This window comes from Stegostoma tigrinum, chromosome 21 (assembly GCF_030684315.1).
Source record: "Stegostoma tigrinum isolate sSteTig4 chromosome 21, sSteTig4.hap1, whole genome shotgun sequence".
Taxonomy (NCBI): Eukaryota; Metazoa; Chordata; class Chondrichthyes; order Orectolobiformes; family Stegostomatidae; genus Stegostoma; species Stegostoma tigrinum.
In genome coordinates, this window is record NC_081374.1 from 36,746,965 (window position 1) to 36,769,429 (window position 22,465).

At 42.5% G+C, this 22,465-nt stretch overlaps 1 protein-coding gene across 1 annotated transcript in view; it reads left to right on the forward strand.

Moving 5' to 3' along the window:
* fance (FA complementation group E) overlaps positions 1-22,465 on the forward strand; it is a 31,960-nt gene that overhangs the window by 5,029 nt on the left and 4,466 nt on the right. The window contains exons 4-9 of the mRNA XM_048553284.2: positions 5,516-5,560; positions 6,274-6,327; positions 14,512-14,655; positions 15,920-16,043; positions 17,644-17,719; positions 19,230-19,296. Of these exons, the coding sequence (XP_048409241.1) occupies positions 5,516-5,560; positions 6,274-6,327; positions 14,512-14,655; positions 15,920-16,043; positions 17,644-17,719; positions 19,230-19,296 (510 nt within the window). The remainder of the gene's footprint in view (positions 1-5,515; positions 5,561-6,273; positions 6,328-14,511; positions 14,656-15,919; positions 16,044-17,643; positions 17,720-19,229; positions 19,297-22,465) is intronic.

Below are 22,465 nucleotides of genomic sequence, written 5' to 3' on the forward strand. Positions count from 1 at the left end.
ACAATAAACCCATACCCTCTAGTTTTGGACTCCCCTTCCCTAGGAAAAACACCTTGGCTATTTATGCTATCCATGTCTCTCATTATTTTACAAATTTCTATAAGGTCACTCTTCAGCCTCCAATACTTCTGGAAAAATAGCCCCAGCCTATTCAGCCTCTCCCTGTAGCTCAAACACTCCAACCCTGGCAACATGCTTGTAGATCTTTTCTGAACCCTATCAAGTTTCGCAATATCCTTCCTATAGCAGGGAGACCAGAATTGTACACAATATTCCAAAAGTGGCCTAATCAATGTCTTGTACAGCCACAACATAATCTCCCAACTCCTATACTCAATGCACTGACCAGTAAAGGCAAGTGTACCAAACACCTCCTTCACTACCAGTTCTGGGCGCCCTATTATAGGAAAGATGTGGATGGTTTGGAGAGGGTTCAGAGGAGGTTTACCAGGATGCTGCCTGGACTGGAGGGCTTATCTTATGAAGAGAGGTTGACTGAGCTCGGACTCTTTTCATTGGAGAAAAGGAGGAGGGGAGGGGATCTAATTGAGGTATACAAGATAATGAGAGGCATAGATAGAGTTGATAGCCAGAGACTATTTCCCAGGGCAGAAATGGCTAGCACGAGGGGTCATAGTTTTAAGCTGGTTGGTGGAAAGTATAGAGGGGATGTCAGAGGCAGGTTCTTTACGCAGAGAGTTGTGAGAGCATGGAATGCTTTGCCAGCAGCAATTGTGGAAGCAAGGTCATTGGGGTCATTTAAGAGACTGCTGGACATGTATATGGTCACAGAAATTTGAGGGTGCATACATGAGGATCAATGGTCGGCACAACATTGTGGGCTGAAGGGCCTGTTCTGTGCTGTACTGTTCTATGTTCTATGTTCTACCCTGTCCACCTGTGACTTCTCTTTCAAGGAACTATGAACCTTCGCAGCAATAGAATGTGCTGCAGAACTTTTGAGGGGGCTGAATCCTGGGATGAAAATGACTGGCATAGCCATGTGTTGAAGTTTGTAATGATCGGGTCTCTTTTTCGGCAACATTCCCCAGGACCTTACCATTAAGTGTATTAAGTCCTGCCCCGATTTGCCTTTCCAAAGTATTCTCCTTAACTGCTTCTCTGACTTGTCCCAGAATATTGTCCCTCCTCAACAGGCCTAAAGCTTACTTTTACTTTGACCTGATTCTGATGAAGTGGAATAACACCTGGGCTCCTTCTGGATTCGTGGTCCAACTGTAGCTCCCATTCCAGCAATCTTCAGGCTGTCTGGTACTTCATGCAGGACATTTCACCTTTGAAAAATACCTTCCTGTTTGTACTGTTTGGCTCCTGAACCAGATTGCAAAAGTTATAGTTCAATCTGTCTGAGGGCCAGTAACTTGACACATTTTTGGAATCTCACATTTGTCTGAAAGAAGAAAACCACAAGATTTCCATGATTTTGAACAAAAAAGAATAAGAATAAAAGAATGTGGAAAATGATACATAAATATAAGTTTTTTTAAAATCTCTTGACCAGTACTTTATGAGCTATGAAGTACTTTGCAAAATTTAAAAGACACAATAAATATACAAGATTGTTCTTTGTTAAATTTTTTACGTTTACAGTTGTTCACTGGTCCTTTATCTACTATACAGATTGTCTACAAGCTGCATTGGTAAGGTGCCTTAAATATATTGACACCTCCTGAAGTTGTTTGATCCCAAACAATTTCCATGCTAGCTCCTTACTTATACTCGTCCCACTCAACTCCAAGCTTTCAACCCTGCTCAATCACCAGGCTCCAACCTACTCATTGTCTTTAATGTTTTCTAGTCAACCTCTCTATAATCTTGACACAGAACATTATAAGTAATGATAATCAGTTCATGGTGACCCCTGTTGTCAAGGCTACATGTTCGGTTATGTCTCCCTCATAGACTGTCACCTCTAACTTCTGTTGATCCTCCTGCTCAACAACCTTCCACGTCCTTTGCTCGAAAGGAAAACTCTTAAATTGAAACTTACAGTCAAAACACATAATCTGTGGAAATCTTACAGAATTCCTTTTGTAAAAGAAGAATACCGCAGATGCTGGAAATGTGTAATAAAAGCAGAAAGTGTTGGGAGAAACTCAGCCGGCCTGGAAGCATTTGTGAACAGGAAGCTAGTTCCGAAGAGTCTTTAGGCTCAAACATTAACTCTCTTTTCTCTTCACAGAGCATGCAAGGCCTGAGTTTCTTAAGTCGTTTTTGCAGAATTCCTTGACAGGTTTGCAGGAATTTCAATTTTCAACGACCAGTAAACCATATCCCAGGATACGGTCTTTCATTTACCTTTCCGCTTCAGAGATTGGCAACGGTACTAAGCATAAAGCAAGCACTGATATTAAACATAAACCTTCCCCAACCTGACCGTAAATAAAATAATTAGCATTGTCCTCCACAATCAGTGATCGGAAGGATAGTTTTAAGTGGCAAGAAAGATTTGAATAATTGCAGTTACAATTAAATTTGATTCTTCCGTATAAACAAGTTATAGCCATATTAATATTTCGCAATGCTTAAATTAGTAACACTGTGATGCCTTGTTACATTGAATTCAATTGATAATGTTCTGCTTTTGTTATTTGGTCCAGAGGTAGCATTATCACCACTCTTAGCTTGTCAGAACAAACACTGCTAAATGGAAAGGGATAGGTGTATACCACTGGGCAAGAGTTATAGCTGGGGGAAAGGCAATTACGATGAGATTAGACAAGATTTAGGGAGCATAGAATGGGGAAGGAAACGGCAGGGGATGGGCACATTAGGAATGTGGAGCTTATTCAAGGAAAAGCTCCTGTGTGTCCTAGATAAAAATGTACTTGTCAGGCAGGGAGGAAGCTGTAGAGTGCGGGAGCCGTGGTTTACGAAGGAGGTAGAATCTCTGGTCAAGAGGAAGAAGAAGGCTAATGTTAGGATGAGATGTGAAGGCTCAGTTAGGGCACTTGAGGGCTACGAGGTAGCCAGGAAAGACCTAAAGAGAGAGCTCAGAAGAGCCAGGAGGAGACATGAGAAGTTGTTGGCGGATAGGATCAGGGTAAACCCTAAGGCTTTCTATAGGTATTTAAGGAATAAAAGAATGACGAAAGTAAGATTAGGCCCAATCAAGGATAGTAGTGTTAAGTTGTGCATGCAGTCAGATGAGATAGGGGAAGCGCCAAATGAATATTTTTCAACAGTATTCACTCTAGAAAACGACAATGTTGTCGAGGAGAATACTGAGATACAGGCTACTAGACTAGGTGGGATTGAGGTTCACAAGGAAGAGGTATTAGAAATCCTTCAGAAGGTGAAGATAGATAAGTCCCCGGACGGATGGGATTTATCCTCGGATCCTCTGGGAAGCCAGGGAGGAGATTGCTGAGCCTTTGGCATTGATTTTTAACTCGTCATTGTCGACAGGAATAGTGCCAGATGACTGGAGGATAGCAAATGTGGTTTCCCTGTTCAAGAAGAGGAGTAGAGAAAACCCTGGTAATTATAGACCAGTGAGCCTTACCTCAGTTAGAACATAGAACAGTACAGCACAGAACAGGCCCTTCAGCCCACGATGTTGTGCCGACCGTTGATCCTCATGTATGCACCCTCAAATTTGTGTGACCATATGCGTGTCCAGCAGTCTCTTAAATGACCCCAATGACCTTGCTTCCACAACTGCTGCTGGCAACGCATTCCATGCTCTCTCAACTCTCTGTGTAAAGAACCCGCCTCTGACATCCCCTCTATACTTTCCTCCAACCAGCTTAAAACTATGACCCCTCGTGTTAGCCATTTCTGCCCTGGGAAATAGTCTCTGGCTATCAACTCTATCTATGCCTCTCATTATCTTGTATACCTCAATTAGGTCCCCTCTCCTTCTCCTTTTCTCCAATGAAAAAAGTTATTGGTAAAGTGTTAGAAAAGGTTATAAGGGATAGGATTTATAATCATCCAGCAAAGAATAAATTGATTAGGGATAGTCAGCATGGTTTTGTGAAGGGAAGGTCGTGCCACACAAACCTTATTGAGTTCTTTGAGAAGGTGACCAAACAGGTAGATGAGAGTAAACTGGTTGATGTGGTGTATATAGATTTCAGCAAGGCGTTCGATAAGTTTCCCCACAATAGGCTATTGTACAAAATGTGGAGGAATGGAATTGTGGGAGATACAGCAGTTTGGGTTGGAAATTGGTTTGCTGAAAGAAGACAGAGGGTGGTAGTTGATGGGAAATGTTCATCCTGGAGACCAGTTACTAGTGGTGTACCGCAAGGGTCGGTGTTGCGTCCACTGCTGTTTCATTTTTATAAATGACCTGGATGAGGGCGTAGAAGGATGGGTTAGTAAATTTGCAGACGACACTAAGGTCGGTGGAGTTGTGGATAGTGACGAAGGATGCTGTAGGTTGCAGAGAGACATAGATAAGCTGCAGAGCTGGGCTGAGAGGTGGCAAATGGAGTTTAATGCAGACAAATGGGAGGTGATGCACTTTGGTAGGAGTAACCAGAAGGCAAAGTACAGGGCTAATGGTAAGATTCTTAGCAGTGTAGATGAGCAGAGAGATCTCGGTGTCCATGTATACCGATCCTTGAAAGTTGCCACCCAGGTTGACAGGGCTGTTAAGAAGGCATACAGTGTTTTAGCTTTTATTAATAGAGGGATCGAGTTCCGGAACCAAGAGGTTATGGTGAAGCTGTACAAAACTCTGGTGCGGCTGCACTTGGAGTATTGTGTACAGTTCTGGTCACCGCATTATAAGGATGTGGAAGCTTTGGAAAGGGTGCAGAGGAGATTTACTAGGATGTTGCCTGGAATGGAGGGAAGGTCTTATGAGGAAAGGCTGAGGGACTTGAGGCTGATTTCATTAGTGAGAAGAAGGTTGAGAGGTGACTTAATTGAAACATATAAAATAACCAGAGGGTTAGATAGGGTGGATAGGGAGAGCCTTTTTCCTAGGATGGTGTCGGCGAGCACGAGGGGGCATAGCTTTAAATTGAGGAGTGAAAGATATAGGACAGATGTCAGAGGTAGTTTATTTACTCGGAGAGTAGTAAGGGAATGGAACGCTTTGCTTCAACGGTAGTAGATTCGCCAACTTTAGGTACATTTAAGTCGTCATTGGACAAGCATATGGACGTACATGGAATAGTGTAGCTTAGATGGGCTTGACATCGGTATGACAGGTCGGCACAACATCGAGGGCCGAAGGGCCTGTACTGTGCTGTAATGTTCTATGTTCTATAATCATAATGTATTTATTAGCTGCCTCTGCACCCAAGAGATTCACTCATAATCATAAACTGAAAACATGAAACCATTACATAAATGTAAAATACACAATCATATGTTTTAAAAAATGTGATTAGTAATATTCAGGGAAAAAGACTGGGAAATAGTAAAATCAAATGAAGTCCATTTAAAGCCATAGATGAACATTACTGGAGCAAGCCTTATTATTACAAGTGTAAGTTTCTAAACTTGTTAATTGATGTACAAACTGTTTTTCTTTAAGGCTTCTGTATCCAGCCTGAGGGATCTGTTTGGGGCTGAATCAGATGTAAGTGTTTTTTTATTTTTTACTTTTATTTTAATGTCTATCTTTAACAATATCTCCTTCTGGAGGAGGTTTACGTTCAAAATGTGGAAATAAATTTTCAAAGGTCCTCTGATTTATTGGAAATTTGCAGAAGTGCTTTTACTCATTAGAACTAAAGCCTGCTCATTCATCAAAGTGTTATATGATGGAAGATCCCCCTTACTAATTTAGTAATGTAATTTATATTTGGACAAAGCTTATTTCTAACTGGTGCCATCCAGTAACAGCGGTGAATGATGTAATCACATCAAACTAGTGAACTCCGAATGTGCCAGGGACCAAAATAACTGAGAAGAATATTTGCAGTGAATTACTGCAAAATAGTTGCAAAATGAACTGAGTTGTACTTAGTTTAATAGTTGAGGGCAAAACCACTGTCTGACCTACGGGAAACATAATAATGTCAGTGATGTCGATGATGTGATTTAGGGACTGTAATTATATAAAGCCCTCTGTTTGTGAACAGGGAGGTCCTGAAGATACAACTTTACAACAAATTGGTAGCCAGGTACAGAATTAGATAGGGTGCTGTCCTCAACTGCTTTCATTTGCTTCTCCTATCTGGCAAGGCTCTGTTGTGATCAATCCTGGATACTGAATTCTAGGAACATCCTAATTACAGCTCAGCTGCAGTTTTACCTCTGAAAACAAGTCTGTTGTCTTTTTTTTCTTAGAAGTTGGAAACGTCTGAAGAACTAAGCATCATGAATGAATGTGACACAAGTCAGGTAGGTCCAGAGTGTTTTCTTTTTCTGTCTTAAAGCAAGAACCTGTTTGCTGTTAACTGCACTTCACATTAGCTTTGTTAAGGTGATGGCAAATTTTGCCAAATCTCACTGGCCTAGACCTTCTGTTTGGAGCACCTGTCATAGGGTAGGCCTTCTACTTTCTAATGATATGCTTCCCTGACCCTGGTTATATTTTGGGCTCCCCGCATAATTAACACAGTATGGTCAAGAGCATTTACTCAGCATAGGCATTGTACCTGTGTTCAGTTTGAGTTCTGCCAGGACTACATGGCACCCTTAGTCCAAACATGAGCAAGAAAAGGGGCTGTATTCCAGAGACAGAAGTGATTTATTTTTGTTGGCTGGCCAGCATTTATTGCCCATTCCTAGTTGCCCTTGAGAAGGTGGTGGTGAGCTGTCTTCTTGAACCATGGCAATTCATGTGTTATAGGTAGAACCACAATGCCTTTTTGTGGTGTGTGAGTGATAATGGGAACTGCAAATGCTGGAGAATCCAAGATAACACAGTGTGAAGCTGGATGAACACAGCAGGCCAAGCAGCATCTCAGGCGCACAAAAGCTGACGTCTCAGGCCTAGACCCTCCATCAGAGAGGGGGATGGGGAGAGGGAACTGGAATAAATAGGGAGAGAGGGGGAGGCAGACCGAAGATGGTGAAAAAAAGAAGATAGGTAGAAAGGAGCGTATAGGTGAGGAGGTAGGGAGGGGATAGCCTGTCTCCGCTTCCCTAACCTGTTCTTCCTCTCACCCATCCCTTCCTCCCACCTCAAGCCACGCCTCCATTTCCTACCTACTACCTCATCCTGCCTCCTTGACCTGTCCATCTTCCCTGGACTGACCTATCCCCTCCCTACCTCCCCACCTATACTCTCCTGTCCACCTATCTTCTTTTCTCTCCATCTTCGGTCTGCCTTCCCCCTCTCTCCCTATTTATTCCAGTTCCCTCTCCCCATCCCCCTCTCTGAAGAAGGGTCTAGGCCCGAAACGTCAGCTTTTGTGCTCCTGAGATGCTGCTTGGCCTCTGTGTTCATACAGCTTCACACTTTGTTATCTTGCCTTTTTGTGGTGTTCCCTTTTAGGAGATTCCTGCACTTTTGATACAAATGCAATATGCCGACTTCTGTGAACAGCCACAGTTTATTTAAGCAAGTACAAGCTTTTGGAGGATCACTTCACGATCCTCGCAGGGCTTGTGGAGCCGTGTCAAACGATGCCCTCCAATAAGAGAACCGTCTTCCCTTTATATAGGATTTTAATCACAGTCAGTCATGTATGCAAGATACAACTTTTTACTTCCCCCATAGTCATATGCCTAGCAACAGTGATGGTACATGACTTAATCACCTAACATTAGAAGCAAAGGTCAGCTGCCCAAAACCAATATGTACAACTAGACAGTTCCTCACTTCTCAATCGTTGCTCTAGACAGTTCTGTATCTTTTTAGCCTTAGTTCAACATTTACAGAGAGCAGAGTATAATTAGATTACCACATTTTGTCTGCAATACTGAGGCACCCACGGCACATCTTAGCACCTAATTCCTTACATGTCAGCAGAACAAATATTCACTCTTTAACATTTCACTTTGGGAGGGAATTCCAGGATTTTGACCCAGTGATTGTCCTTGATATCAAGGCAGCACTTAACCAAATACTGCATGCAAGGAGACCTTTAAATAAAAGTCAAAAGGAATCTGGTAAAACTCTTCAAGTGATTGGAGCCGTACCTAGCAAAAAGGTTGATGGAGGCCAGCCCCAAGGCAATGCTGCAGGAGTTCCTCCAAGGTGGTTTCCGACCATCTTCAACAGCTTCATCAAAGAAGTTCATTCCCATCAAAAGGTCAGAAGTGAAGATGGTTGGAAACTACCCTGAGGAACCCAGTGGTATCACATTGTTTGTCCATGACTCCTCAGACTCTGAAGTAGTCCATCGGTTCTGCTTGCAGAAAGACCTGGATAACAACTAGGCTTGGGCTGTTAAGTGGCAGGTAACAGTTTATGTCACACCTATGCCAAGCAGTGACCACCTTCAACAATTAAGAATCTAAACATTTCCCCTTGATGTTCAACAATGCTGCCATTGCTGAATCCCCCATCATTTGTATCATAGAGGTTATTATTGGCCAGAAACTGAACTGGACGAGCCATATAAATACTGTAGCTATATGAACTAGTCAGAGGCCAGAATTCTCTGGTGAGTAACCCACCTTGTGATTCCTCAAAGCAAGTTCACCATCTATAAGGCACACATCACCAGTGTAATGGTATGAACCTGGATGAGCATAACTCCAAATATACACCTAGAAACATAGAAGCTAGGTGCAGGAGGAGGCCATTCAGCCCTTTGAGCTTGCACATCATCACAATCATGGCTGATTGTCCAACTCAATAGCCTAATCCTACCTTCTCCCCATAACCTTTGATCCTGTTTGCCCCAAGTGTTATATCTAGCTGCCTCTTGAATATATTCAATGTTTTGGCATCAACTACTTCCTCTGGTAATGAATGCCTCAGGCTCACCACTTTTTGGGTGAAGAAATGTCTCCTCATCTCCATTGTAAATGGTTTACCCCAAAATCTCAGACTGTGACTACAACTGTAGTGTCTCCCACCCGCCCTCCTCCTCTAACCTAGTTAATAAGATAAGGTTCATTCTAAACTTTCTATATTGAATATAAGTTTGTTATTAATTTGTTATTATTACTTGAAGTAAGCTTTCTACTTTAATACTGAGTGGGTGTTCAGATAAGTGGGGTATGGAAGCTAGGGCAGTTGCTTGCTCCTCCTGCAGAATGTGGCAGTTTGGAGACATGGCACACGTCTCCGCTGGCTACATCTGTGGGAAGTGCACCCAAATACAGCTCCTTGAAAACCGTGTTAGGGAAATGGAGCTGGAGCTGGATGAACTACGGATCATTCGGGAGGCAGAGGGGGTAATTGAGAGCAGTTACCGGGAGTTGGTCACTCCTAAGGCTCAGGACAAGGATAGATGGGTGACAGTTAGGGGGAGGAAAGGGGACAGACAGACAGTGCAGAGATCCCCTGTGGGCATTCCCCTCAGCAATAAGTATACCATTTTGGATACTGCTGGGGGGGATGACCTACCAGAGGAAAGCCATAGTAGTCAGTTCTCTGGCACTGAGCCTGACACTGTGGCAAAGAAGGGAAGGGGGCAGAAGAGAAAAGTACTCGTGGTAGGGGACTCGATAGTTAGGGGAATTGACAGGAGATTTTGTGGTCAGGATCGGGATTCCCGGAAGATATGTTGCCTCCCTGGTGCCAGGGTCCGGGACATCTCCAATCGGGTGTATAAGGTTCTAAAAGGGGAGGGTGAACAGCCAGAAATCGTGTTACATATTGGCACTAATGATATAGCCAGAAATAGGTTAAAGGATATAAAAAGTGATTTCAGGGAGTTAGGATGGAAGCTGCAGAGCAGGACGAACAGAGTAGTGTTCTCTGGTTTACTACCGGTGCCCCAAGATAGCGAGGCGAGGAACAGGGAGCGGGCGCAGCTTAACACGTGGCTACGCAGCTGGTGTAGGAGGGAGGGCTTCAGATATGTAGATAATTGGGATGTCTTCTGGGGAAGGTGGGACCTGTACAAGAAGGACGGGTTGCATCTGAACTGGAAGGGGACCAATGTCCTGGGTGGAAGGTTTGCTCGAGTAGTTCGAGAGGGTTTAAACTAGTATGGCAGGGGGGTGGGAACCTGAGCTGTATACCAGAGGTGAAAGTTGATGCAGGTGACGCAGTAGCAAGAGGTAGACCAGCTAGTGGGAAGGAAGCAAGGGATCGGTTAAAGTGTGTTTGCTTTAATGCAAGGAGTATCAGGAATAAAAATGATGAACTTAGAGCATGGATCAGTACCTGGTGCTATGATGTTGTGGCCATAACAGAGACATGGGTTTCTCATGGGCAGGAATGGTTGCTGGATGTTCCAGGGTTTAGAACATGTAAAAGGAATAGGGAGGGGGGAAAAGAGGAGGGGGAAGCACTACTAATCAGAGAGGGTATCACAGCTACAGAAGCTTCCATTGTCGAGGAAGATCTGCCTACTGAGTCAGGATGGGTGGAAATTAGGAACAGCGAGGGAGTAGTCACCTCGTTAGGGGTTTACTACAGGCCCCCCAATAGCAGCAGGGAGATTGAAGAAAGCATAGGTCGACAGATTTTGGAAAAGTGTGGACGTAGTAGGGTTGTTGTAATGGGTGACTTTAACTTTCCTAATATTGATTGGAAGCTCCTTCGAGCAGAAGATTTGAATGGAGCTGTTTTTGTAGGGTGTGTTCAGGAGGGTTTCCTAACTTAGTACGTTGACAGGCCGACGAGGGGAGAGGCCATTCTAGACTTGGTGCTCGGAAACGAGCCGGGGCAGGTATCAGATCTTGTGGTGGGAGAGCATTTTGGTGATAGTGACCATAACTGCCTCACATTCTACATAGCTATGGAGAAGGAGAGGATTAGGCAAAATGGAAGGATATTTAATTGGGGAAGAAGAAACTATCACGCGATTAGACATGAGTTAGGAAGCATGGACTGGGAGCAATTATTCCACGGTAAGGGCACTATAGACATGTGGAGACTGTTTAAGGAACAGTTGTTGCGAGTGATGAGTAAATATGTTCCTCTGAGACAGGCAAGAAGGGGTAAGATAAAGGAACCTTGGATGATGAGAGCAGTGGAGCTTCTTGTGAAAAGGAAGAAGGTAGCTTACATAAGGTGGAGGAAGCTAGGGTCAAGTTCAGCTAGAGAGGATTACACGCAGGCAAGGAAGGAGCTCAAAAATGGTCTGAGGAGAGCCAGGAGGGGGCACGAGAAAGGCTCGGCAGAACGAATTAGGGAAAACACAAAGGCATTTTACACTTACGTGAGGAATAAGAGAATGGTCAAAGGAAGAGTAGGGCCAATCAGGGATAGCATAGGGAACTTGTGTGTGGAGCCTGAGGAGGTAGGGGAAGCCCTAAATGAGTTTTTTGCTTCTGTCTTTACAAAAGAAACGAACTTTGTAGTGAATGAAACCTTTGAAGAGCAGGTGTGCATGCTGGAATGGATAGAGATAGAGGAAGCTGATGTGCTGAAAATTTTGTCAAACATTTAAGATTGACAAGTCGCCAGGCCCGGACCAGATTTGTCCTTGGCTGCTTTGGGAAGCGAGAAATGCAATTGCTTCGCCACTTGCAAAGATCTTTGCATCCTTGCTCTCCACTGGAGTCGTACCTGAGGACTGGAGAGAGGCAAATGTAATTCCTCTCTTCAAGAAAGGAAATAGGGAAATCCCCGGCAATTACAGACCAGTAAATCTCACGTCTGTCGTCTGCAAGGTGTTAGAAAGGATTCTGAGGGATAGGATTTATGACCATCTGGAAGAGCATGGCTTGATCAAATACAGTCAACACGGCTTTGTGAGGGGTAGGTCGTGCCTCACAAACCTCATCGAGTTTTTTGAAGATGTGACTAGAAAAGTTGATGAGGGTCGAGCTGTGGATGTGGTGTATATGGACTTCAGCAAGGCATTTGATAAGGTTCCCCATGGTAGGCTCATTCAGAAGGTCAGGAGGAATGGGATACAGGGGAACTTAGCTATCTGGATACAGAATTGGCTGGCCAACAGAAGGCAGCGAGTGGTAGTAGAAGGAAAATATTCTGCCTGGAAGTCAGTGGTGAGTGGGGTTCCACAGGGCTCTGTCCTTGGGCCTCTACTGTTTTGTAATTTTTATTAATGACTTGGATGAGGGGATTGAAGGATGGGTCAGCAAGTTTGCAGATGACACAAAGGTCGGAGGTGTCGTTGACAGTATAGAGGGCTGTTGTAGGCTGCAGCGGGACATTGACAGGATGCAGAGATGGGCTGAGAGGTGCCAGATGGAGTTCAACCTGGATAAATGCGAGGTGATGCATTTTGGAAGGTCGAATTTGAAAGCCGAGTACAGGATTAAGGATAGGATTCTTGGCAGTGTGGAGGAACAGAGGGATCTTGGTGTGCAGATACATAGATCCCTTAAAATGGCCACCCAAGTGGACAGGGTTGTTAAGAAAGCATATGGTGTTTTGGCTTTCATTAACAGGGGGATTGAGTTTAAGAGTCGTGAGATCTTGTTGCAGCTCTATAAAACTTTGGTTAGACCGCACTTGGAATACTACGTCCAGTTCCGGTCACCCTATTATAGGAAAGATGTGGATGCTTTGGAGAGCGTTCAGGGGAGGTTTACCAGGATGCTGCCTGGACTGGAGGGCTTATCTTATGAAGAGAGGTTGACTGAGCTCGGACTCTTTTCATTGGAGAAAAGGAGGAGGAGAGGGGACCTAATTGAGGTATACAAGATAATGAGAGGCATAGATAGAGTTGATAGCCAGAGACTATTACCCAGGGCAGAAATGGCTAGCACGAGGGGTCATAGTTTTAAGCTGGTTGGAGGAAAGTATAGAGGGGATGTCAGAGGCGGGTTCTTTACGCAGAGAGTTGTGAGAGCATGGAATGCGTTGCCAGCAGCAGTTGTGGAAGCAAGGTCATTGGGGTCATTTAAGAGACTGCTGGACATCATATGGTCACAGAAATTTGAGGGTGCATACATGAGGATCAATGGTCGGCACAACATCGTGGGCTGAAGGGCCTGTTCTGTGCTGTACTGTTCTATGTTCTATGTGACCCCTGTTTCTGGGATCCACCATCGGGAACATCCTTCCTGCATCTACCCTGACAGTCCTGTTAGAATTTTATAAGTCTGTATGAGATCACCCCTCACTCATCTGAACTCCAGCAAATACAATCCTAACCTAGTCAGTCTCTCCTCATGTCAGCCCAATGATCCCTGGAATCAGCCTGATAAATCTTTGCTGCACTGCCTCAAGAGCAACAGCATCCTTCCTCAGAAAAGGAGACTAAAATTGCACACAGTACTCTAGGTGTGGCCTTACCCAGGCCCTGTATAACTGCAACAACACATCCCTGCTTCTGTACTTGAAATCTCTTGCAGTGAAGGCCAAAAGAAGCTCAACACCATGAAGGACAGAATGTCCCATCTGCAATGAGTTAATACTGCAAGTAGTGTGCACCATTTACCTTTTACTGCAACAACTTACCAATCTTCTTCAAAAGCAACTTCCCAACCCATTACCTTTACAACTTAGAAGGACAAGGGCAGCAGATGGTTGGGAACGCCATTACTTCTAACTCAGCATACATGCATGCCATCCTGATTTGGAACAATATCAATGTTCCTTCACCGTCGTTGGGTAAAAGTTCTGAAACTCATCTCTGCCAACCCCCATCAAAAGCACAGTTTGAAGGTGGCTAACCACCACCTCAAGAGTAATTAGGGTTTAGCAGCAAGTGCTAACCTTGCCAGCAACACTTACTGCCATGAAATATTAAATAAACTATCAGATCTGGTAGATTTTGCCAAGGGATTTGTTTTGCCAACTATCAGGAGGTTAGAAAGCAGGTCAGTCATGAGCTTTATGAAGCAAATGTCATCATTTTGTGCTGCTGCTGCAACCCTGGTAAAACCATGCACAAAACACTTGCATCTTCCCCTTTCATTATACTCCTTTGCTCATTTAAAAATGCTGGAGGTTGGAACCTAGAGAAAGCCCTTGGACTTTATGTATGATCAGCGCTCATGCATACACATGGTGCTGTCCCAGGGTTGCCCTATAAAAAAAGTTGAAGGCTGAACTCGTCCCCAGTCCATCCATTCCAGATCCACAGTCAGCAGCCTGAGGTCATCACCACACATGGCTTCTCAAAAAAATTATTTTTTTTTTAAATGCTTAGGAAAAATTAATTGGGATTTAGTTATCCATCTAGTAATGTATTGTGGTAATTAATTTAACTTTGAAAGCATCTTACATAAACCCACTCAATGTAAAGTCCTTGGGGATGGTCTGACAATACAAATAAAACATTGGCAGCGCTATCATGCAACTTTTGACTCACTTCAGTGTTATCAAGAGCTGTGACCATACACTGTCCTGTATGACATTACTTTTTAAAAGCTCCATGTAATAATGCACCCTTTAGTTGGACAGTCCCCGGAAGCAAAATTTCCAGATTGCAGCATCTGGTTGACAGAGTATTGTAGTTGTATATATTGATCCTGTAAATTGTTTGTTTTGTTTCATATAGTTTTTAAAAATTAATTTGCATGTTACGTTTCTTCTAGCTGGAGAAACTCTGTTTATTATTGCAACTGTCTGAACTTCCAGAGCACCTCCTGCCTTTGACGTGCATCAAACTGATTTCCTTGTCATCTGATCTCAGTTACAGTAATGCGGCTGTGCTGGCTCGGAACCTCTTCTTGACAAGGGTATGGTGGGGGGGGGGGGGGGGGGAGGAGAGGGGGGAAGGGAGGAGGGGAGAGGGGGGAAGGGAGGAGGGGAGAGGGGGGAAGGGAGGAGGGGTGGTGGGGGGAGAGAGAGAGCGTGAGCGAAGATGATGGTTTCTGAAGATGTTTTCACCATGTCTGCCCTGGGTATGTCAGAGCTAGAACATCTTGAGCAGAAAATTTATTTTCTCGTGCACTGATAGAGGTGGGTCATGTTGATATTATTTTTAGTACAAATATTTGATTTGCCCTAACTGTACCAATACTATTGATATTTTTGTTTATGATGCTTTATGGCAAGATTTGGAGAATTGAGTGTTGAATGTTGTCTGGGTTTAATAACTTTATAAGGTAGTTCATACAGAGGAAGTGAAGATTGATATTGGTGTGCATTCATGTGGATATAAATGATATGTAGCTCTCCTATTGGTCCAGATAATAAAAGCAGTGTTTAACATAACCATGAGGTTTGTTAGCTTCCCTAGTTTGCTTTAAACCTGTTTCATCATGGCTCAGGAAGCCATTGGCCCACACAAACCATTCTGGCCCTCTAGAGAAAGCAGATTGCCCTATTTTCCAACTTAATCCCTATAACCTCCATGATCTTTATTTCTTTCAAGTGCCCATCCAAGTTCCTTTTGAAATGGTGGAATGTCTTGCTGGCCCCAGTTAAAAGCGAGTTTTAATTTGTTATCACTTCTCCATGAAATAATTGTAATCGGTTTACCATTAGAAATGTTCAATGCTATCCAGTGACGCCTGCTGACAATGCAGCAAAACTAAGTCGCAGCCTCCCATAGTCAAATATTATGTTAATGTTTGTTTTGTGTAATGACACTGTTGGGTTCAACTTGACAAACCACCAGAAGACTCTGCTACAAGTTATGACCACGCATTTGAGTTAGTGAGATTTACTAGCCTGAGTAAATCCAGGAGGTATTGTTTGTATTTAGCCGAAACTTCCTTATCTCGGCTGATCGCGTGGCCTAAGTAACATTAACTCCCTATATAGTCACTATACATCTGTAATCCTTCAGTTCTCTTTACTAAAACTCTTCGAACCCAAACTCCTATCCCTATTTAAACCTTAAATAACTGAAACTGCTTAAACAACCCCCTTCAGACATGTTCAGAAAGGCCACCAGATAAGGCAGTGAAAGTGGTTGTAGAATCATATCCCAAAAATGAAAGGCTTTTGGTAGAGGAAAGGCAAGTGATAAATAAGTGGAATTATGTGTATTTACAGATACTTTCACTGACAGAGCCTGCCTCACGCTTTCTAATGGCTGCCATCACTTCATTTTGCAAGAAATATGCACGTCCATCCTGCACCGCTCTGATTGGGCCAATCCTTCAGAATCCAGACATAGGTACGGTTTGATTTGAACAACTGTGGGAGATGCATTGGCAATAACTGTTATCACTGTCCAAAAATGACTAAAAGTTTCTTACTATAGTCAGACATGAACTTTTCACAAATCATTTTTCATTTTTTCCTTGCTTTTTAACTGAGTATCAAGCCAATATTCGCCTGCAAATTTTCCCAATAGGAAAAGACCTAATTAACAATGATTTCAGCAGTGAAGGAATAATCTGCATCTCGTTTTTTGCAAAATTGTGTGTTTGGGGCTGTGTGTTCTTCCACCTATGGAACGAGGCACTGAAACAGAATGTGGAAACTAAAGAACTGTTAGACGAAGAGTGTTTGAGGTGACTGTTTCAATTTTTGCAATCCTGGTAGCTGCATGATAGACAATCTAATTGGCAAATTGTAGTTGTAAATCTCTTAGTCCACAACAGATCTGAACGCACAAGGCAAAGTAAACCCATAACTGTGCAAAGTTTTAGGGACCATGGGTCTAAACCCTGTTCCTGCTTAGAAAGCATGCTGAACTTGTGCACTATGTCTCAACTTGTTCACATACGCCAAGTATGCTCACTTAAAGTTGTGGTTGCATTCCTGAAAATTGACTGAATAGGTTCCAGTACAAATCAATATTGAAATCAGAGTTAATTTCCTTCAGGAATTATCTATGTGGAGAAAGAAACCTAGAAAGTTGAAATACTATTTGCATACATTTATAGAACTGTACATTCCTAGTTGATTGACTGACTTCCAAACTAAAATATAAACTTTAAAAGGAATGTCGTATTAGCCCTAACACAATTCAGTTTTTTAGATTCATCTGGTTCCATCTAGTGGCTGATTTTAGTTGATGCAGGAAACTGCAGAGATCTTGTACTAACCAGCAAAATAAATCCCTTCAGTAGGAGTTCAAGACTGTAGTTAGGAGAAGGAACCAGTTTCTGTGGTGAGGGGGAAAGCCAAAGGTAAGAACAGAGGGAGACAAGGCCAGGCCCAGTGGATGGGGCAAGAGGGCAAATTGCTAGAAGGAAGCAATCGCAGAGGACAATCCAGGTGGCAAGTATAGGGGACAATGATGTTAAACCCCAAAGATCAACACAGGCCTTTGAATGTAAAGCAATTTAAAAATGAAATGACTGTATGCCAAAGTATGATCTTAATTTGACTTCCACTGTTAGTTCCAATTTACATAATTTAATGATAATAATGTTGCAAATTATGAAATTACAAATTTGGAATCTAGTGAAGTGATTTCTTTTATGCTGCTGTTGCTGAATATACTCCACATTGACACTGAGGATTGGATTGCTCCAGGTTATTGTATCAAAGCAAAATTCCATCATAAAAAGCTGTTCACAATGTCACTTCAGTGAACAGCCACAATGCTTCTTAACCCAATGTGGAATCTTTCTTTGTATCTGAAGCAACAATTGTCAGTTTCAGCTCCCAGTTGAAAACTTGCATCTTATGTCTTTGAGCGTTTTCCATTATGGCAAGTTTAAATTTCTACAGCCTCATCAACAACTATAATGTTTTGCTCTATACATTAATTTTACCAAATTAACTGCTTTGCCTGCAGTTTCATATTTCTGAATTATTTGCAGGAGGTATTCAAGTGGAACTGATTTGCAGACTTGCAGAAGACTGCCTCAAACCAGAGCATCTAACAATGATTTTTAGGTTGAGTTAATTCTATTGTTAATTAATGTTTGTTTGTTGTTTGTCTGACTTGTAAATTCCTCTCTCGGGCAAATGTATCTGAAAGTATCCAGTCTTACAGTCAAACGGAAGAGTAGAAGTCCTTTGTTTATAGAAGTAAATTTTTTCTTGGATACTCTGATATTAAATCAATCCACTGTTGTTGGCCGTGCCTTTTAGTTGCTTCAGCCCCAAGTTCCAGCATGTACTTCCCTATGCCTCTTTACCTCACCTTCCTCTTTTAAGACAGTCCTGAAGACTACCTGTTTAACCAAGCAGTCCTCATCAGACATTCTTATGTGACTTAATGTAATACTTTGTAATGTTCCTATGAAATGTCATGGGACATTTTAACATAGTGAAGGTATTATTGGTCGGTTGATAATTAGTAAGTACTTCCTGGCTAGTCTGCTTTGTTGTTGGCATTAATCTGGGAAGCTTCTGTTGCTTCTGCAGCAACTCTGTTGAAAATAGCGTAGACCCAATGTAGTGGAGCTATTGGGGTGTTCTGCAGCTGCAGGGTGGTTTTGCAGTCAAACTATTTTGCAAAACTGCCAAAGTACTTGTCACCTTTATTTTAGAGGCCTGGATCCTCTTCTGAAGCTGTTTAAAAAGTAATGACAAAATTTTTGTTTTAAAAATAAATTTAAGATGTGTGCCTCTGTGAAATCAGGACAGTATTTTCAACAAATGTCAGATTTTTTTATCTGCAGTCAAATTTCAGGGGCCGGACAAAACTTATGTACAATTTATTAAAAACAAAATTTAAGAATTGACTACTTTGCACTGCTATGATTGCGAACTTGGGACAATTACACTATTTGGAAAATATCTTTTCAGAACTGTTCCATCATGTTCATGAGGTTTAAATGCAGAGAAATAAGTATTTGAATCAGAACTCTGCAGCTTCAGCTGGTTTCTACAGAATACTTAACCAATTTCAAGAGGTAGTCCCTTGTTTTGAAAGCTATGTGCAAACAGTAAAGTTACTCCAGCATAATTGAGATAAATGAACAGTTAATCTGTTTTTGGATGAAGGATGAGTGTCAGTTCACAGCTTTTTTAAAAAAAGAAGAGCTTTTACAATCACTCCAATGAAGCCAACTGAATTTTGTTTAAAATTTTAGCCAAATTCTGGAACCTCCAACAATGCCACAGTGTACAGTGTGCTCAAGCCGTTAAGTTTTGTACCCACAGAGGAACCCACCCTAAATAAAACTGGTATACAACTTAGAACTGTACTTTGTACAACCTTTGCTGACTGGTTTATTTAGTGGTAGATGGTATCAGGACAAATTCACCTCCCTTCTATAAGGCAATTAAAGTTGAAAGAACCATGTGTGAGAATTGATACAGATACAAGAATGCAACGTTTTAATGAGGACAGAAAACTTTTTGAGAACTGAAAATATTGAACTGTAACAATGAAGGAGGATAATCCAGTAGGATTTATTTTCTTTTAGTGTTACTAATTAATGTGATATGTTCACAGGCACATCTTGTCCATTACATGGAGTGAAGACCTACTTTCTGTGGTACATACATTGCTTGAGAGGAAGGTGAGTAGCAAGTGATTACAAGTTAGTGATACCACATGACATACTAGGTAGTATCTGCCCACATATTATTCAGTAATCTCTGGACCAGGATATCTTGGTTCAAGTCCCACCTGCCACAGGTGAATCATAACAGGTTAATTAAAATAATAAAATACCATCTATAAGTGATTTGTATCAGATGTAACATACATGAATAGATTGTTTAATTGTGTTCAGGTAGAATACATTTGCACTCATGTATATGCAGGCCAAATGTGAGTGCCTCTAGTGGTGCAGTGGTAGCATCCCTGGCCATGAATGAGAGGCTTGGGTTCAAGTTCTGCCTGCTGCACCTATTACCATCTCATCAGGTTGATTAGAAAAATAGGTTGTATATTAAAAGGAAAAACAATGGGGGGTCAAAAACGAGCTAATGCATGGTTATCTAAATAGAACACAAAGTTCCTAACTAGCTCTGCGTTGCTCTTGGTGAGCACAACAGCTACCACAGTTGGACCAACAACAGCAGATTGAGAATAATCATTGCCAAGTGTAAAACTACTTCCCATTCATTTTTGGGAAACTGAGCACTTTGAAAAGTGTTAATTTTGTTTGATAAAATTGAGTTGAAAATGACTGTGTATATCAATTTATTTAATGGAACAACTTTTTCCCCTAGACTAATAAAATATTCTGAATTACTGTTGTGCAGTGTGTTCCTTTTTGTGTAACATTGCATTAACTTAATGTTCTCCTCTTAGTCAGCAATTACAAACATACCTCCCAAGTCCTGTTCAAATCTTGGTTCCACGTTTTGTTCACCCCATCTTTGGTAACAAGAATTAACAAATTCAACTATTTTTTTCCCCCCCCACAGTCAAGCAGTAAAAAGGCAATCTGCTGGTTAAGGTAATTATTTTGGGGGAAAAAAAAACAATCTCAATAGGAATTTGAGCACAATTTACTAAGCAAATTTAAAATCTAACATTTGCCCTTGTGAAATGGCTGATCACAAAGAGCTGGAGTTTGAAAAACCTTAATTTTCTCATGGATATCTAAGTTATTTTATAGATGAATTTTTCATTATTTTCTAGTCACTGAGTGACAAATGCTACAAACCAGCAGTTGCAAAATCTCTCAACTGACATACTAATAAATGACCAGATAATTTGTTTTCATGGTTGCTGGATGTTCCAGGGTTTAGAACATTTAAAAAGAATAGGGAGGGGGGGAAAAAGAGGAGGGGGTGTAGCACTACTAATCAGAGAGGGTATCACAGCTACAGAAGCTTCCATTGTCGAGGAAGATCTGCCTACTGAGTCAGTATGGGTGGAAATTAGGAACAGCGAGGGAGTAGTCACCTCGTTAGGGGTTTACTACAGGCCCCCCAATAGCAGCAGGGAGATTGAAGAAAGCATAGGTCGACAGATTTTGGAAAAGTGTGCACGCAGTAGGGTTGTTGTAATGGGTGACTTTAACTTTCCTAATATTGATTGGAACCTCCTTCAAGCAGAAGATTTGGATGGAGCTGTTTTTGTAAGGTATGTTCAGGAGGGTTTCCTAACGCAGTACGTTAACAGGCCGACGAGGGGAAAGGCCATTCTAGACTTGGTGCTCGGAAACGAGCCGGGGCAGGTATCAGATCTTGTGGTGGGAGTGCATTTTGGTGATAGTGACCATAACTGCCTCACATTCTACATAGCTATGGAGAAGGAGAGGATTAGGCAAAATGGGAGGATATTTAATGGGGGAAGAGGAAACTATGACGCGATTAGACATGAGTTAGGAAGTATGGACTGGGAGCAATTATTCCATGTTAAGGGCACTATAGACATGTGGAGACTTTTTAAGGAACAGTTGTTGCGAGTGATGAGTAAGTATGTCCCTCTGAGACAGGGAAGAAGGGGTAAGATAAAGGAACCTTGGATGACGAGAGCAGTAGAGCTTCTTGTGAAAAGGAAGAAGGCAGCTTACATAAGGTGGAGGAAGCTAGGGTCAAGTTCAGCTAGAGAGGATTACACGCAGGCAAGGAAGGAGCTCAAAAATGGTCTGAGGAGAGCCAGGAGGGGGCACGAGAAAGGCTTGGCAGAATGAATTAGAGAAAACACAAAGGCATTTTACACTTATGTGAGGAATAAGAGAATGGTCAAAGAAAGAGTAGGGCCGATCAGGGATAGCATAGGGAACTTGTGCGTGGAGTCTGAGGAGGTAGGGGAAGCCCTAAATGAGTTTTTTGCTTCTGTCTTTACAAAAGAAACGAACTTTGTAGTGAATGAAACCTTTGAAGAGCAGGTGTGCATGCTGGAATGGATAGAGATAGAGGAAGCTGATGTGCTGAAAATTTTGTCAAACATTAAGATTGACAAGTCGCCAGGCCCGGACCAGATTTGTCCTCGGCTGCTTTGGGAAGCGAGAAATGCAATTGCTTTGCCAGTTGCGAGGATCTTTGCATCCTCTCTCTCCACTGGAGTCGTACCTGAGGACTGGAGAGAGGCAAATGTAATTCCTCCCTTCAAGAAAGGAAATAGGGAAATCCCCAGCAATTACAGACCAGTAAGTCTCACGTCTGTCGTCTGCAAGGTATTAGAAAGGATTCTGAGGGATAGGATTTATGACCATCTGGAAGAGCATGGCTTGATCAAATGCAGTCAACACAGCTTTGAGAGGGGCAGGTCATGCCTCACAAACCTTAGAGTTCTTTGAGCATGTGACTAGAAAAGTTGATGAGGGTCGAGCTGTGGATGTGGTGTATATGGACTTCAGCAAGGCATTTGATAAGGTTCCCCATGGTAGGCTCATTCAGAAGGTCAGGAGGAATGGGATACAGGGGAAACTTAGCTGTCTGGATACAGAATTGGCTGGCCAACAGAAGGCAGCGAGTGGTAGTAGAAGGAAAATATTCTGCCTGGAAGTCAGGGGTGAGTGGTGTTCCACAGGGCTCTGTCCTTAGGCCTCTACTGTTTGTAATTTTTATTAATGACTTGGATGAGGGGATTGAAGGATGGGCCAGCAAGTTTGCAGACGATACAAAGGTTGGAGGTGTCGTTGACAGTATAGAGGGCTGTTGTAGGCTGCAGCGGGACATTGACAGGATGCAGAAATGGGCTGAGAGGTGGCAGATGGAGTTCAACCTGGATAAATGCGAGGTAACATTTTGGAAGGTCAAATTTGAAAGCTGAGTACAGGATTA